Source organism: Propithecus coquereli, unplaced genomic scaffold, assembly GCF_000956105.1.
Source record: "Propithecus coquereli isolate 6110/MARCELLA unplaced genomic scaffold, Pcoq_1.0 Scaffold782, whole genome shotgun sequence".
NCBI lineage: Eukaryota > Metazoa > Chordata > Mammalia > Primates > Indriidae > Propithecus > Propithecus coquereli.
This window is the reverse complement of record NW_012153974.1, coordinates 340,381-358,283: the sequence shown is the minus strand read 5'-3', so window position 1 is coordinate 358,283 and position 17,903 is coordinate 340,381. Positions and strand designations below refer to the sequence as shown.

The 17,903-nt window shown below is 51.5% G+C and overlaps 1 protein-coding gene across 2 annotated transcripts in view; it reads right to left on the bottom strand.

Annotated features, from left to right (window-relative positions):
* Positions 1-9,045: 9,045 nt before the first annotated feature.
* TMCO3 (transmembrane and coiled-coil domains 3) overlaps positions 9,046-17,903 on the bottom strand; it is a 39,950-nt gene continuing 31,092 nt past the window's right edge. For both annotated transcript variants that reach the window (XM_012662830.1, XM_012662828.1), the window contains exons 10-13: positions 16,424-16,574; positions 10,864-10,943; positions 9,739-9,888; positions 9,046-9,663 (exon numbers count right to left, since the gene is read on the bottom strand). In XM_012662830.1, the coding sequence (XP_012518284.1) occupies positions 9,550-9,663; positions 9,739-9,888; positions 10,864-10,943; positions 16,424-16,574 (495 nt within the window). In that variant the 3' untranslated portion in view covers positions 9,046-9,549. The remainder of the gene's footprint in view (positions 9,664-9,738; positions 9,889-10,863; positions 10,944-16,423; positions 16,575-17,903) is intronic.

Here is a 17,903-nt window from a genome sequence, read left to right as displayed (position 1 = left end):
CTGAAGATGAGCAGAAAGGTCCTGGTTCTGTGAGCTGTTGTCACAGCAGGTGCTTAGAGGATGTTGGCGTGGGCGTGAATACGAGGCCCCTGGAGGAGTCCCGCAGATTCTGTCCTGGGACGACCTTGTTCTCTGCAGGGGGACATGTGTGACCATCGGCAGGTGCCCTGGAATTCCAAACACACCCCTCGTGTGGTTCCTCAAATGCGCCCGTGTTCCTAGCTCTTCCTTTTCTTTCTCAGGAAATCTTTATTTTTTACTAAATATTAATATCCAACCCGACAGCAGCGGCCAGCCCCCCCCAAGCTCTCGGAGCCAGCGCAGCCTGGCCTCTCCCTGAGACTCGGGGGCTTCGAGGTTAGGAGGACACAAACTTAGGGTCAGAGTGCGGGACCCTAAACCCCTTCCCACAGGCTCGAGATTCTGGTAGCTGCACAGTATTTATACAAGTTGATAACTAGTATCATTCAAAGTAACTTCTGCACAAAAATCCGTGCAGTGAAATATTCTGATCTCCCCGAGGCTCTGCGCTGCTTGGGAAGAGGGCAGAAAGTTAGTCCTTTCTGCCTCCCCATAGCCGCATACCCCACAGAAAGCCCCGATTTCTGTATTAACAAAAGTCAGTAACAGAGTTCTAAGTTTTTGACCGAAGATCCAAAAGTGTTTGGCCGCCCTTGCCCAGAAATCGCGCACTGGATGCTGAAGCCCCGGGACGGCCCCACCGGGGTCTGTCTGCGCCTGTGGCCTCGGGGTGTGTCCTGGGGTCGGGCTGCTCAGGACAGGAGAGTCTCAGCGACAGTCTCGGTCAGCTGCTTGCACCCACGGCTGCCGCCAGCCCGGCCAGGTTGGGGCCACGACTTGGTTTCACGTGTGTGGGCGCCAGGTTCGCCTGCGGGGCTGGCGCGGCACATGGAACTGGTCTGCGCTGTGTTTTACAAGAAGAAAGTCTTTTTCTTTTCTTCAGAATATTGTGGGGGTACAAATATTCCAGTTACATGTCACGCCTTTGCCTCGCCCAGGCCAGGGCTGCAAGTGCGCCCCTCCCCCACGCAGTGCGCTCGGCACCCGCGAGCTGTGAGCTCACCCGCCCCCGCCCGACCGGCACCCAGGGAATGCTGGGACCACGTGAGCACCTCAGTGCTGATCAGTGGGCACCCAGGTGACGGCCAGCGCATGTGGTGCTTGTTTTTGCATCGCTGGGACAGCTCCCCTCGAAGGACGGGCTCCGGCTCCACCCAGGGTGAGGAGGAAAGTCTTCGTCTCCCAAGCGCTGTGTGCCCGCTCCCGGGCGCGGTGCACGTCCTCGCCGAACGGCCCTTTGAGGAGGGAGAGCTGCCCGCCCTGGCTTGACCTGCCCCACGTCCAGTTCGGTTTCCCCTGCAGCGACCTGGGCCTTTGTCCAGCCGCCTCCGGTTTCCTGCCTCCTTGGCTCACCAGGACCACGGGGACACCGCGAGGCCTGTGGCAGGAGGCTGAGGAGCGGCAGGGACCCATGGAATTCACCGGGGAGTTAGAAATGACATCCCCGGGTGTGGGAAAATGACGGTTTCTCACTCTTTGGTGAAATGTCCATAAAGGCGTCTGCAGAAAACTTTGCTTCTTTGCATCGTGAAATGTGATGAAGTCGGTGTGATCTCAACCCCAAGTCTCACCTGGCGGGAGATGCTGAGGGCCGAGGCGTGCACAGGCCGGGGGACAGCGCTGGAGAGGGAGGTGGGGGTGACCACGCGGCGCCTGGGCCAGAGAACACCACAGGGGAGTGTGCAGACACCGGTGTGGCAGGCGCCTTCCGGGCGGGGAGTGACACACACGCGGGACACCGGGGGCCTCAGACGCACTCGCTCGGGGTCAGCTGCGCCTGCGGTGCCTGGAAGCTCTGGGTGCTGCAGCTTCTGGGACTCCCGGGGACGGGAGGTGAGGGGAGAGCACAGGCAGGGACTAGGGCAGAGGCCGGTGCCACACACAGTTCTGGCTGCCACCCCGCCCTGCGCTGCAGCTCTGCCCGTCCCCCCTGGTCCCTAGGAGGACCCTCTCGTCCACTCAGACTCAGCCAGCAGGAGGCGCAAGGAGGGAGCTGGGGGTGCCGCCCTGCCCCCTTCCCGCCTGGTGCCTCCCCGTCCACAGCGCCAGCTCTGCTCCGGTCCCCACCTGCTTCCTCCCGGGCCTGGGGACAGTGCGGCTTCCCGCGGGTGTCAGCCCCTCCGGCCGGCGGGTCACCCACAACCCCTCTGCCGAGAGTAAGGCCTCTGAGTGCTGTCGGTTCCCTGCAGGAGCAGGGATGGTCCCACCTCTGCCGATAAGAGGAGGCCGCTGGTGACGGACGTCGGGCGCAGACAGACGATGCACAGAGCCAAGAAAGGACCTGTTTTCCACGGCGGGAGCACAGCAGCATCCGCGTGACCAGGGGCAGGCGGGGCGGAAAGCGGGGCCAGCGGGGCCCTGGCCCTGCACGTCCATGGGGCAGCGGAGCCTCTGCTGGGGAGGGTGGGCGCGGCCTCCGGCAGGGGCGGGGACAGCGGCGTGGAGGGCAGAGGTGTGGGGAGACGAGGGACCGGAGCGGTCTGTGGGCTGAGAGGAGCCGTGGGCAGACGGGTGGAGGAAGAAAGTGGCGTCGGGGCGCAGGTCTTAGGAGAGGCAGGGGGAAGACGGCAAAAGTGAGTCTGCAGGAGGGAGACGCCCCTTCCAGGACAGCGGAAGAAAGGGAGGGTTGCTCCCCTTTCCTTTCATCCCCCGACGCTGTTTCTACAAAGTTGCCTCATGTAACAGTTCAGCAGATTCCTCCCCGCACGGCCGCACCCGCCCGCGCAGACGCTGCCTCTCCTCCAAACCCAGGTTGCCTTTCTGGCTGGAGCACAGGTTTCTTAAGAGGAAGCCATTTAAAATCTCGGTTTCGTGGACACCCTCAGGTGCCATCGGGGAGAGCATTCATCAGCGTGGCCTCTCTGTGAGGCGCCGGGCAGTGTGACTAATCCTCAAAGTGTCACCTGTACAGCTCGTCATGTCCCCCTCCCAGACGGCTCCTCCCCCAGATGTGCTGGCAGGCGAGGCGGCCACGTCCCTCCAAACGGCCGAACGCCGGCGTCCACACGGCGCACGTGCCGAAGCCTGCCCTCGCGGCGAGGGGCGGGGGGGGGCCTCTGGCGGGTGACTCGGTCAGGAGGGCAGAGCCCCGGGGGGGATCGGCACCCTCGTGAAAGGCCCAGAGGGACCCGGCGCCCCTGCCCCATGCGAAGGCGCAGCAGAAGGCGGCCGTACGTGAGCCAGCGGGCAAGACGCTCGCCAGCCCCCGTCTGCCGCACCCGACCTTGGAACCCCCAGACTCCAGACCGTGAGAAGCACCTGTCGGTCGCTCACAAGCCACCAGGTGCTGGTGAGGCCCTCACTGCCCGCTCGCACGGAACCTGCAAGCTGCGAGTCAGACGCTCTCCCTGCCCCGCTCGCGGCCGCCAGTCACCAACTCGCTGCTCTCGGACTCCTCCACCCTCTCGCGTCTCCTCTGCTCGCCCTGGCCGCGAGGGCGTCCTCCTCATCAAGGACTGCGAACTCCTCCCTCCTCTCCCTGCCTCCAGCCTCGTCCTCCTGGCAGCAGCCAGAGTGGTGTTTTAAAAATGCAAATTAGATCGTGCTTCCTCCTGCCTAAAATTCTTCAATGAACCAACCTGCTTTCTGGGCCGGTGAGTCAGTAGGAAGCAGCGAACAGACCCCAAGTGGGACTTGCTCGTCGGCGCACGGCCGTCTCACGCAGTGTGGGAGGTGACTGCAGGGACCAGATCCTGAGGGTGTCCCGTGTGCACTTGAGAAAAACATGCCTCTGTTGTTCTGCGCGGCGCTCTGCGCGCGGTTTGTGCAAGTCCTGCCTCCTGGACCCCGCCCCGCTGCTCCGCCCAGTGCCAAAGTGGGTGCCAAAGTCTCCTCCTGCTGCCCCTGTTCATTGTCACTGCATCTTCTCGACGAACCGACCCTTCTATAAATTGTCCCTTTCATATAATACCCTACTCTGTCTCTCGAGACAGTTTTTTGATGTGAAGTGTGTTTTGTTTGACACGAGCATGGCCACTCTTGCCCTCTGTTGGTCACTGTTTGCGGGATAGATTTTTCCATCCGTTCTCTTTCAACCTGTGAGCGTCCTCAGACCCAAAGGGAGTCCTTTGCGGACGGCCCGTGGAAACTTTCTCTTATCCGTTCTCCAGTCTGTGTCTTTCGATTGGTGAGTGTAACCCATTTACATCTTTATGCATTTTCTACCCAATAACATAGATTTATAATTATTCTTATGTATTTATCTCTTAAATCATGTAGGAAATAAAAAGTGGAGTTACAGACCAACAAGGCCATAGTGCTGGCTTCTGTATTTCCCCGCGCAGTCACCGCGAATTCACCAAAGATCTTCGTTTCTTCCTGTGGTCGCCTCCAGCGTCCCTCTCAACTCAAGGACTCCTCTAGCATTTCTCGTAGGACGGGTCCAACCGTAGGACGGGTCCAGCGGCAACAACCCCCCTGAGCTTTTGTTTATCTAGGGAATATCTTCATATTTCTCTTATTTCGAAGGGCAGTTTTTCCAGATACATCATAGAATTTTTGACTGGCAGAGGTTGTTTGTTTTGTTTTTTTCCTGCACCTTAAACGTATCACGCCGCCGCCTTGGGCCTCCGTGGTCTCTGATGAGAAATTGACATTGACACCACTGAGGATCCCTCGTAAGTGACAAGTCATTTCTTTCTTGCTGGTTTCAGAATTCTGTCTTTTGAGTTTGATTATGCCTCTCGTGGGTCTCTTTGAGTTTATGCCGCCTGAAGTTCATTGAGCTTCCTGCATTTATAGATTGATACCTTTCATCAAGTTATACGCCGTGACTGGGTGAGATTTACTCGAGGGATGCAAAGGGGGTCGATGTGAGACAGTCGTTGTGGCTGAGCACATTCACAGAACACGGCGTGGTCGGCCCCTCATCCCTGTGGGTTCCACGTCCGCGGATTCAGCCAGCCTTGGACTGAAAATGTAGCTGGGCCGCGATGGCTGCGTCTGTACTGAACACGTACAGGCTTCTTTTTCTTGTCGTTATTTCCTGAACGATACAGTGTAACAACCGTGTAGACAGCATCTGCATTGTTAGGTGTGATCAGTAACGTAGAGATGATTCAAGCACACAGGAGGATGTGTGGGCTCTATGCAAACACCGCACCACTTTGTGTCAGCCACCAGGCACCTGTGGGTTTCGGTGTCTGCGGAGGGTCCTGGAACCGTCCCCCGTGGATACCGAAGAACAACTGTGTACACACAGGTGTACGTGCTTGATGCTTACGCCAGTGCTCGTTGCCGCACTAGTCACAAAAGCCAAAAGGTACAAAGACCCTGCGTGCCCATCCCCAGATGAACAGATCGACAAAATGTGGCACATACAAAAAATGGGCTATTGTTCAGCCACACCGAGGAGTGAAATCCTGACACAGGCTACAACATGGACGAACCTTGAAAGCATCGTGCTAAGTGAAATCAGCCAGATATCAAAGGGCAAATATTGTGTGATTCCACTTATATGAAATATCCAGAATGGGTAAATTCATACAGACAAAAACTAGATTCACAGTTACCAGTAGCTGTGGGGAGTTAGTGCTTCACGGTTACAGGGTTTTTTTCTTTGTTTTTTTTTTGTTTTTTTTTTGAGACAGAGTCTCGCTCTGTTTCCTGGGCTAGCGTGCCATGGCGTCAGCCTAGCTCACAGCAACCTCAAACTCCTGGGCTCAAGTGATCCTCCTGCCTCAGCCTCCCCAGTAGCTGGGACTACAGGCATGCGCCACCATGCCCGGTTACTTTTTTCTATTTTTAGTAGAGATGGGGTCTCGCTCTTGCTCAGGCTGGTCTCGAACTCCTGACCTCAAGTGATCCTCCTACCTGTGCCTCCCAGAGTGCTGGGATTACAGGCGTGAGCCGCTGTGCCTGGTCGATTATGGGGTTTCTGTCTGGGGTGTTAAAAAGGTTTTGGACAGAGTTCGAGGTAATGGTTGCATGACACTGTGAATGTAATTAATATCACTGAATTCTACACTTAAAGTGGTTAAAATGGAAATTTTAATTTTATATGTGTATGTTATAGTTTTTAAAAACTAATAATATACCGAAACCACTGTGTGCTTTAAATGAGCAAATAGTATGCGAATTATATCTAAATAAAACTACTTTTTAAAAGGCATAAAGGACATTTTAGGACAACAGGGAAAGAGCTTACATGATCCAGTATCAGGTAAGAGAAGAAACTGTGATTTTGCTGAGTGACGACAGCCTTGTGCCGGTGTGGGAGACTATTCCTATTCTCAGAAGAGGCACGGTGATGAGCTCAGGTACTAAGTGTCGCAATATTGAAATTTTACTTTCGAATGATTAAGAGAAAAAATGTGTGTTATCGTGTGTATACTTTCAGATGGGAAAGGGAGAGAGAGAATAAAGTTGGCACAATGATAAAAAAAACCACTTATATACGGTTGTATATCTATTTGTTTAATCCCGCTGTGTTTTGAAATTTGCAAAATAATTGGGAGAGAACCTCATTTCTTTCTATTCAACGTGAATCAGAACATCCTAACCAGGGCTGGGCGCGGGCGCGGGTGCCCAGGACGGGGGTGGGGTGGGGCGGGGGCGGGGCCAGGGTGCTGGGAATGAGCCACGCGGAATAAATTACGCAGAGACCAAGCAGCTCTCAAAGTCTTTTAACCATTTCCAGAGTCACCATGACACCCCACGCCATTAATAAAAATATTGTAAGTTTTCATTCAGTTATTCAAAATGCACATATTAACTGCATATTATGTGCCAGTGTTAGGATTTTTTTTCATATATGTTGGAAATACTTTTCCCAGTTTTAAATTTGGCTTTCAAATCGGTTGATGACGTTTAGTGACGTGCTAAAACTTTACATTTTCACGGCGTAACATCCTGATCTTTTCCAAGTATTATGATTTCTTCCATTGCTCATTTTCCCAAGAATTTTAAGTACCCTGATTCAAAATACTCACCTGACTCACGTTTTAAGTTCTACTCTCCGGTCCTGCCGTGTGGACGCCTGGACCCCCGGCACCTCCACGTCCCGTCCCGCGTGTGGACACAGGAGCGTCCGAGGCTCCCACTTTCCCAGACCCAGCCGTGCGCAGGGCTTGTGGAAAGGACAGGAGCAGAAACACGAAAATAAAAAATGAAACCGCTCCGCGGGCACAGAGAACGGGCGATCGAGGGGGCTGTTTTAGGTTAGAAAATTAACAAAACCCCCGAGGGCAGGGAGCGGGGAGGCTGTGGGAGCTCTGCCGGGCCGTAGACCTGCACCGGGGACACCGGGGACACCGGCACGCCGGCCCCAGCAGTGCGGTCTCAGCGCAGACCTCGCAGGGACTGACTCTAACCAGACGCAGATTTCAAAATTTAGAGATGAAAATGTCACCAGCTGGTGGCCTCCACAGACGTCTACACCAAGACCGTCCCCACCCGGTGACTCCCGCCTACTCTCTGGGGACACCTGATGTGCTCTGAGCTCAGGACACGGAGGCCGGCAGGGCGGGCAGAGGGGCGGCCAGGAGAGGCCTGCGCCCCGAAGTCTGGGTGGCAAGGCGCCGGGTCGTGCGGTCAGGAGAGACTGGGGCAAGTCTGCAGATGAGGACGCCGGCAGGGGCTCGCGGAGCCAAGTCTCTTGATTGATCTCTCATCTCAAGAGCGATACTAATGCACGTTCTGGGGGACCCCGAGGTCACCCTCGCCAAACAGCTTCCATTCAGTTCAACAGAACTGAAAGCTCCTGGTGGTCACAGGCGCTGGAGAAGCAATAGGAAAGCCGCTGTCCCCAGCCCCACTGTGTCCTGAACGCCTGGGCGGGGACAGGCAGGTCCCGGGGCAAAGGGCACGAGCACGGCCGAGGAACGCCGGCGTCGGGTAGGCGGGCGGTGCCCAGGCCTCGCCCGCTCGCGCCAGCTACGCTGAACCCACCGACACGGCGGCGAGGAAAGCGGTGCCGGGCGGTCCGGTACCGTTTAGAAATGAATAAGCCCAGGGCTGCTTTCTGAAAACAAGCACGTTTCTATCATTTCTCCGTTCATCTGCTTCAAACTAGACACAACTTACTTCCAAGTGTTAATTTATGTTAATGCAGCCCTCAATTTGTACGTGCGACACATAATTACACCTGGCATTTCTGTCCCTCTATCTCAAGTATTTTGGTCAAATTATTAGGCTCTTAAAACCTGTATTTATAGAAAAACTGGTTTAAAGTACCTGCTATGTTGTACACAATAAAAAAGCTCAATTTATCTGTCAATTAAAGAAATGAGTGCCACTGAAAACATAACAACGTACCTGCTACGGCTTGAGCGTTTTTGTCTCCCGGGCGCGCGTCAGAACTTACTCCCCAGAGCAGGTGTCAGGGGTGAGGCGGCCTCGCGCACGGCTTGCGAGAGGGGCCGCTCTCCCGCCCCCGCCCGTGAAGACCCGCGTGCCTGCCCTCCGACGACGCGGCGCTCCAGGCGCCCTCTTAGAGGCAGAGAGACCAGGCCCTAACCTGCCGGCGCCGTGGGCGTGGACCTGCATCCTCCAGAGCTGTGAGAGACAAATGCTGGTTCTTTATGAATTACCCCGTTTCCAGTATTCTGTCCAGCAGCACAGAAGGGACTAAGGCAATGCCCCTCTGAGAAATCCTCTTACGTTCAGATCTGCATCTGTGTGGTTTTCTAAAATGGGGCACATAATACCCAAAATATACTTTTTAAACGCCGAAAGTTAGAACTTAAGCTTTTCAAACAGTACTGTATTAATTTGGCCTCTTAGAGACTCGTATGGTGATATAGCAATCATCTGAATAAAAAAATTGGCTGAGGTTTTATGCAAAGATTAACTCAACACAAAACTTAATAAAACAGATCTTCAATAAATTTCAATTAATTATACTGTGATCGATGATTTTTATCAGAGAATGCATACTCTTGTGATTCAAAACCAAATATTTTAAGAGTGATTATACCTTACAGAAATTGACAGGAAAGTATTTTATTTAAAATAGTCAAAATAAAAGGCAAATAAGCATCTATATTTGTCTCACTTTAGAAAACATAGGCTTTAAGATCAAAAGTAACCTTCCAAACTCAATGCCAGAATTAAAATTTCATTTCACATCAATGTTTAATAACAAATATTTGACCAACGGATTATAATTCTAAAGCTGTACAATAAATTAAAAAAGCTTTCTAATTTTTCTTCTTTACCAAAAAAATCATGAACTCATGAATTAACAATAGAAAGTTAATAATAATTTCAGAAAGAAAAGGCACGTCCAGGCAAAACATTCAAGGCGACTGTGAAACGCAGTGTTACAGTTCTGCTGCGAATGGTGAACTGACTACAAATAAATTACTCTGAAAAATTCTACAACATGACAGCAATATCCTGAAAAGCCAGGAAAACACCACGTCTTTGCTCTTGTTCTTCTGTTCCGAGGAAGAGGCCCGAGGACGCCCAGCTGGAAGTGCTCACTGCCCCACCCAGGGCCCTGCCCGGGGTCCGCGGCCGTCTCCTGCGTCACAGACTCGGCCGTCTCTCTGGTCTCGGCACACACCTCGTGGTCGCAGCTCTCCACAGCACCGGGGCGAGGAGGAGGCTGAGCGTGGTCACACTCAGTATGAGGAGGTACACCTGCAACGGGGCAGCACGGTCACACGCAGCGTCAGCAGGGGGCCGGCGGGTGCAAGGCTGGGCGCGGGCACTCACCTCCCGAGAGATGATGCCGGCCCTGCGCGCGCGGCTCCCCAGCACGAAGGAAAACTCGCTGACCTGGGCGAGCCCCGCGGACACGATCCACTTGATGCAGCGGCTGCTCTGCGGCAGGATGAGGGTCAGGACCAGCGCTGCCAAAACAAACTGCGAGAGCGGTTACCGCGTCATCGCTGAAGGCACAAGCCCAGACATAACTAAGATGCACAAACAGCAAACCTAGACAAAACACCAAGATGCCACGATAGTTCTTGAGTAGCCCACAGAGTAAGCAAACACACACACGGGCACTTCAAATGCCAGAAGGCTCCAGACAGTGCGAAATATCTTAAATAAATCCACACAGAAAGCGGCAGAATCAGGATTTTGCTTCACTAGCAGAAAACAAGCCTTTATCCCAAACTAAACTAACAGTATTAAATATTAGATATTACGTAGCATCCAAGATGGAAATTTAAAAAAATAAGCTCCTATAGAGACGCACGTCTCCGGGGTAAGCAGCCCAGAGCTGGTGGGGCACCCCGACAATCGCCAGAGATTCTGGCTCCTTAAAATGGAGCTATTCTAAGTCAAATTTTGCAATCCAGAAAGCCAGGTGGCGACCGAACAGGTCATCACACCTCACACGTTAACACGACAACTCGATCCTCTGGTCACCGAGAAGAGACAAAGGGAAAGCACCCACGCAAGTTTCAGGCCTTTACAACGGACGCTGGCGTCCGCCACAGAGGAGGGGTCTGGCGCAAGGGTCACCGTTACAACCCAAGGACCTATCTTGAGGATCTAGAAAGGAGTTTCTCCCGTCCCAACTTTTGGGAATTCCCAGTTTTCAGCATCCACAATTCGGAGGCAATGGACCACACTGACACACCATCCCCCAGAGCCTGCCCCAAACCTGCCTCCTCACTGCGGTCGAGCCGCGCGCAAGAGCCTCCCCCAAGATGTGGGCAGGAAGCGGCTGGAAGAAGCAGAGCCCCGTCAACGGGCCCCCCAGATGCAGAGCAGGGCTGGGCTCCCCACACGTGACGCGGTCACTGGCTGGAAATCAGGCCCCCAGGAAGGACGCTGTGCCGTGCGGCACGTGAGACCCAGCGGACCGTGGCTCTACCAGGCCCGAGTTACCTTCATGAGCACCACCGACAGCGTGAGGAACACCAACACCGTGAGCTCGTACACCACAAACGTGGGGAAAACGTGCAGCCCTGCAGGGAAACAGGCCAGACAAGTTACTCACGACCAGGGAACATGCTCCCACCAGTTCACAATCACCTCCCAAGTATACAGCTACAACCCAAGCGTGCATGAAACTTATTTCAACAAAAGAACTAAATGCGGCAATCCTAGCACTCTGGGAGGACTGCTGGAGCTCAGGAGTTTGAGACCAGCCCGAGCAACAGTGAGACCCCATCTCTACCAAAAATAGAAAAATTAGCCAGGCTTGGTGGTGCCTGCAGTCCCAGCTACTAGGGAGGCTGAGGCAGGAGGATCGCTTGAGCCCAGGAGTTTAGGCTGCAGAGAGCTATGATGACGCCACTGCACGTTACCTGGGGTGACAAAGCGAGACTCTGTCTCAAAAAAAAAGTCCTACATTCTTGTAAGTGCACTCGTCAAAGACCAGCAGACGCAGTGCACCCACGGGTCCTGGTGCGATCCCAGCTACCGCCCTCCAACAGGCTCGCTGCAGAGGGCGCAACAGGGTGCCTGGGAGGTGCTTGGCTGGTTGCCCTTCACGGGAGAGTTCAAGCCAAGGTGCAAACGAGCCCCGAGCCTGTCTGCACAGCCCACCAGCACCGGGGTGCCACGCTCAAGGACGCTTGTTGCCAACATCCCTTTTCCTTTTTTGTTTGGCTCACACGTTTGGAAGAACAACAGGAAACATTTTCCCTAAATATTTTTTCTCTCTGCTCTCGAGGCTCCTCCTGGGGCCTCACCCGCTCGCTCAGAAACCACACGTGGACACGTATGGCGGCCACTCAGGCCCTCTGTCCGCCCAGTGGCAGAACGTTGCCTCAAAAGAGCAAATCCAAGAATCGCTGGTGTTCACGGGGGAGCTGAGACCGAGTGAGCGGTGGAAGCTTATTCACGGAAGTGATGACAGAAAACTCTCCAACTTGAGAAAGACGTAAACATCCAGTACACAAAGGCCTGGGAACGCCGGATTCAAGCTAAGCGAGACACCCAGGGCATCTAATGTGCACACTCTCAAAGGTCCAGAACTCAGAGGGGTTCTAAAAGCAGCAGGAGAAGAGGCGGACGACATGGAAAGGAGCTCCGGTCCTCCTGGCAACACCTCTCGGCAGAAACACTCCGGCCAGGAGGGAGCGGGACATCGTCACGGCGCTCAGGGAAAAAGCCTGCCGTCCAAGGATGCTGCACCCACAGAATCATCCCTCAAACGTGAGGGAACGGAAAGTCTTTCCCAGACAGACAAAAGCTGAGAGAACTCGCCACCACCAGGCTTGTGCTATAAGTGCTAACGGGAGTTCTTCAGTCTCAAAGTAGAAAACGCTGATGTGCAAAAAGAAACCTCTCCAAGGTCTAAAACCCCCTATAAAATCACGTGGACACACGTCTGAAACACAATCCCCCTGTAACTCTGGACACAGACAACCAATAAAAAAAAAAAAAAAAATAGACGCAGCCACCTGTTAAGACACAAGTGATATAAAAACGTGAGTTGAGACAAGCAAGAGACACAATGTGGAGGGGATGGGCTTAAAGAACAGAATTTTTGTGGGGTTTTTGCTTTTGTTTATTTCTGTTCTTTTATTTGTGATCTAAAATAACCCATCATCTCTTTAAAATAACTTGTTTTATCTATACAATGTTTTTTGTAAGCAAAAACATGTTCGTGGAAACCACAGCGCAAAAACCCATAATAGATTCATTAAAAATAAAAAGCAACAAATTAAAACATACTACCTGAGAAAATCACTCAACCACAAAGGAAGAAAGGAAGAGAAGAGTCTCAAAGTAACCAGAAAAGAAGCAACAAAACGGCAGTAGTGAGTCCTTCGTTATCAATAGTAGCACAGTGTAAATGCGCTCGATTCTCCACGGAAAGACACAGAGTGGCTGACGGATGAAGAAACAAGACCGAGCTATACGCTGCCTTCAAGGAACCCACTTAACCTATAAAGGCTCGCGTAGACGGACAGTGAAGGGTGGAAGGTGGAAAGAGACATTCCTCACACGTGGAAACCGAAAAAGAGCAGGAGCAGCTATACTTAGCTAAGATACACTGTGTATCAAAGACCATAAAAATAGACACAGAAGGTCACTATGTAATGAGAAAGCGGTCAACTTAGCAAGAAGATACAACAATTATAAATGTCTACACACCCAACAGCACCCGAGTATCAAAAAGTAGAAAGACCCCAAATCGACACCCTAACCCGAAAAGCAAGAACCAACCAAAGCCAAAATCAGTGACACAGAAGGAAAGAAATAAAGATCAGAGCAGAAATAAAGGATATGGAAACTAAAAAAAATACAGAAGATCAAAGAAATGAAAAGATGGTTTTTTTTAAAAGATAAACAAAATTGGCAAACCTTTAGACAGACTCAGGAAAACAGAGAAAAACCAAGTAAATAAAATCAGAAATGAGAAAAGATAACAACTGAGACCTCAGAAACACAAAGCATCACAAGAAACCATTGTGAATGACTAAATGTCAACAAACTGGAAAACCGAGAATAAATTAATAAATTCCTGGACATAGGCCGGGCGCGGTGGCTCACGCCTGTAATCCTAGCTCTCTGGGAGGCCGAGGCGGGCGGATTGTTTGAGCTCAGGAATTCGAAACCAGCCTGAGCAAGAGTGAGATCCCGTCTCTACTAAAATTAGAAAGAAATTAATTGGACAACTAAAAATATATAGAAAAAATTAGCCGGGCATGGTGGCGCATGCCTGTAGTCTCAGCTACTCGGGAGGCTGAGGCAGGAGGATCGCTTGAGCCCAGGAGTTTGAGGTTGCTGTGAGCTAGGATGATGCCACGGCACTCTGGCCCAGGCAACACAATGAGACTCTGTCTCAAAAAAAAAAAAAAAAAAATTCCTGGACACATAAAACCTATCAGGATTAAACTATAAAGAAACAGAAAACCTCAACAAACCAATAACAAGTAACGAGATCAAAGCTGTAATAAAATGTCTCTAATTGAATAAAAAAGAAAAATAATTTTAAAATATAAAAGAAAAAGAAAATAGTTGTATACCAGGTACCAAGGGGGAAAAAAAAGAATAATAATTTTAAAATACAAAAAGTCTCCAATCAGAGAAAAGCTCAGGAACTGATGGATTCACTGCTGAATTCTACCGAGCACTCGAAGAGCTGGTAACAATTCTACTCAAACTCTTCAAAAAATTGAAGAGGGAACACTTCCAATTCATTCTACAAGGTAAGAATAACGCTGATCCCCAAACCAGATAAGGACACGATAAAAAAAGAAACCACAGGCCAACATCCCTGATGAACACAGATGCAAAAATCCTCAACCAAATACCAGCAAACTGAATTCAACAACACACTGAAAAGATCCTCCACCATGATCAAGTGGGCTTCATCCCAGCTTGCAAGGGTGGTTCAACACGTGCAAATCAATAAACACGATACTTCACATCCACAGAATCAAGGACAAAAAAACGTGATTATTTCAACAGATGTCAAAAAAGCATTTGTTAAAATTTAATAGCCCTTCATCATAAAAACCTCACCAAAATGGGTACAAAAGGAACATACCTCAAAATAATAAAGGCCACAGATGACAGACCCATGGCTAACATCACACTTAACACAGAAACATTGAAGGCCTTTCCTCTAAGGACTGGAACAAGACAGGGATGGCCACTTTCACCGATTTTATTCCACATAATACTAGAAGTCCTGGCCAGAGTAATTAGGCAAGAGAAAGAATAAATGGCATCCAAACTGGAAAGGAAAGAAGTCAAATTAGCCTTGTTCACAGACGACATGGTCTTACACCCAGAAAAACCTAAAGACTCCACCAAAAAAGTGTTAAACTGATACACAAATTCAGTAAAGTAGCAAGATACCAAATCAATATACAAAAATCAGTAGCACTTATATTTGCCAACAGCTAACAATCTGACAAAGAAATCGAGAAAGAAATCCCATTTACAATAGCTACAAAATATACAAAATACCAAGGAATCAATCTAACCGAAGAAGAGAAAGATCTATACAAAGAAAATCATAAAACTATGATGAAAGAAACAGAAAAGGATCCAAAAAGCCAGAAAGATATTCCATGCTTGTGGATTGGAAGACTATTGTTAAAATGGCAACACTGCCTAAAGCGATTTATAGATCCAATGCAATCCCTATCCAAATACCAATGACATTCTTCACAGACATAGAAAAAAAAAAAATCCTAAAACCTGTATAGAACCACAAAAGACCCAGAATAGACAAAGCCATCCTGAGCAAAGAGAACAAAGCTGGAGGCACCACAACACCTGACTTGAAAATGCACTGCACAGCTATAGTAACCAAAACAGCACGGTACTGGCGTAAAAACAGACACGCAGACCAATGTAACCTCACAGAGAGCCCAGATGTAAATCCGCACATTTACAACCAACTCATCCTTGACAAAGGCATCGAGAACATAACAATGAGGAAAGGACAGTCTCTTCAATAAACGGTGCTGAACAAATGGACACCTATATTAGGAAGAATCAAACTAGATCCCCATCTCTCACATACGGAAAAATCAAATCAAAATGGGTTAAAGACTCGAATCAAAGACTGGGGGAGTCAGCAGCGGGGAGCTGGGGGGTGCTGGGGTCAGCAGGGGTGTGGCCCGGCGTGGGAGTCAGGAGGGGCACAGAGAGAGGACAGTGAGGAGGGGACAGCAAGAGGAAGGTCAAATGTCAGCAGAGGCCACACTGGGCACGGCCGCTACCTTGTGCAGCAAGAACCGCCAGGTCCCGAAGCCCCTGCTGAACGGGGCCTATTTCGCCTGGCACAGGGCACGCCCCAACTTTGGGCTGCCCCTCTGGGACCATCTTGGCTATTCGCAGGGCCCCTCACGCTTCCAAGTACGTTTCCGAATCAGCTGCTCGATTTTCAGTCTTTCAGGAGCTGCGCTGAGTCTGTGGACCTGCGGCGGGCGCCTGAGCGTCTCGGACAGCGGACGTGCTTGCGTGGACAGATGCCCGGTGGATGGTCCTGACACTGGGCGTCCACGTGATTTTTTCTGTTATCAAGTTACCTCTCCAGCCTGCTGCTCCCGAGACCCTGACTATGGAGGTTTCCAGAGCAGCCACCTGGACGTGCTCCAGTTAAGTTTTTTGTGTCAAAATTCTTATTTCCTCAAAACTCACCACTTTGACGCGTCAGTCTGAGTGGCTAACCCCATCTCAGTGCCCGCCCACGGTGGCCCTCAGCGCTGATCAACTTGGGACGCACAGTGCTAATCCATGGGCTCTAGGGCCTCTTTTCTCTCTTTTAAAATAAGATTTCCCCTCACACCCTAGAAAAATATACAACAGTTTCTGGCTACTAGCAATCCAAATTGAGATACATGGAATATATTTAACTTTCAAAGTCACTTTCTGCTGCATAAAACACAAGCATGCGCACACACACACACACACATCCAGACCCAATCTGCAAGCACTTCACAGACACAGTCGTAATGGGAAAAGGAAAGACGACCTATTGACGCGAAGAAAACGATGGCCAGGAAGTCACGGATGGGCTCGGTGTAGGACGTGATCTCCTCGGTGGCCATGTGGCCCTGGGAAGAGATGAGCGCTCCGGCCAGGAAACAGCCCAGCTCCATGGACACATCCAGCAGCTCTGTGACCTGAGGGAGGGAGGCCGAACGTTACACGAGGACATGGCGCAGGTGCCTGAGATCCCGCAGGAACACGGGCACCGAGACGGACGGGGGGCATCGCGACGCAGCCCGCGTCCGCCAGCAAAGCCGGAGGAGGGGCCTGCGGGAGGACGTGGCCATCGAAACCACCACACCAGAACAATGCTACTTTGAAACACGCGAAACACTCGTGTAGACTGCCGTGAACCTCTGGAGTAAGAGCGTCTCCCGAAACTCATTTCCAGCATTTGTGATTCATGTTCTTTGCCCTGACTCAACCAACAGCCCAAGGTGACCTGGACAACGCAGTCGCATCCCCACCTCAAACCCGAGTGTGCAAAGCCAGCCAGCAAGCCCTGAGGTGTCACGAACCAGAGAAAACCACCAGCGAATCCAGAAACGGCTGGTCTGACAACGCACGAGCGTGAGCCGGATCAGAGCGAAGCACAGACGTGACCCGCAAGCCTGTAACTACAGCCCTGTTCACGCGAGGCTTCACACATTCTTACTGAGGCTTTCTGGCACAAAACAACGCGAAAGATGGTTCTCATTTCAAGAAAATAAAACTATGGAAGAGAGCAATAACAAACAGAAAATGAACTTTAAAAAAAAAAGACCATTTATAATAGCATCAATAAACACTGAATCCTGAGAAATAAATCCAACAGAATGCAGAAGCTCTACACCCAACACTGCGACACACTGCGCAGACGCACGCACGGCTGAAACAAGCCGCGGGAAGCTCAACGCCACACGGGGCGGTCTCCCTCAACGGGCGGCAGACCCACGGGGGTGTCGACGAGACGCCTCGTGTGTGGAAACCGACAAGCTGCGTCTAAAAACTCACGTGGACGTGGGAGGAGCGTGGGGGTGGCCAAGGCCGCCCGGACATGGACAAAGCTGGGGCCTGGACACAGCCAGGTATCAAGCTGCGGCGCACGTCGGGGCAGGTGAGCAGAGGGACACACGCAGAGCCAGAAACAAGCACACCACACACACGTGTAGACACCACTCAGGAAGCATACATGTGCACATACACACCACTCACAAAACACACATTCGTACACTTGCCACTCAAAAAGCACACGCATGCATGTATACCTCACACACACACGCACACGCAGAGCACACACGCATGCGCACACGCGGCTACTTGGTTTCCAACACGGGCATTCAGCAACGCCCGTGAAGTCCTGTCCACCACCGCATCTGAACTCCACGGCCACGCCCGGGCGGACTGCGGGTCTGAGCAGACTGTGGAGCCGCGCACTGAGACGATGACAGGGAGCGGCCTCGCGGCTTCAGGGCACAGAGATC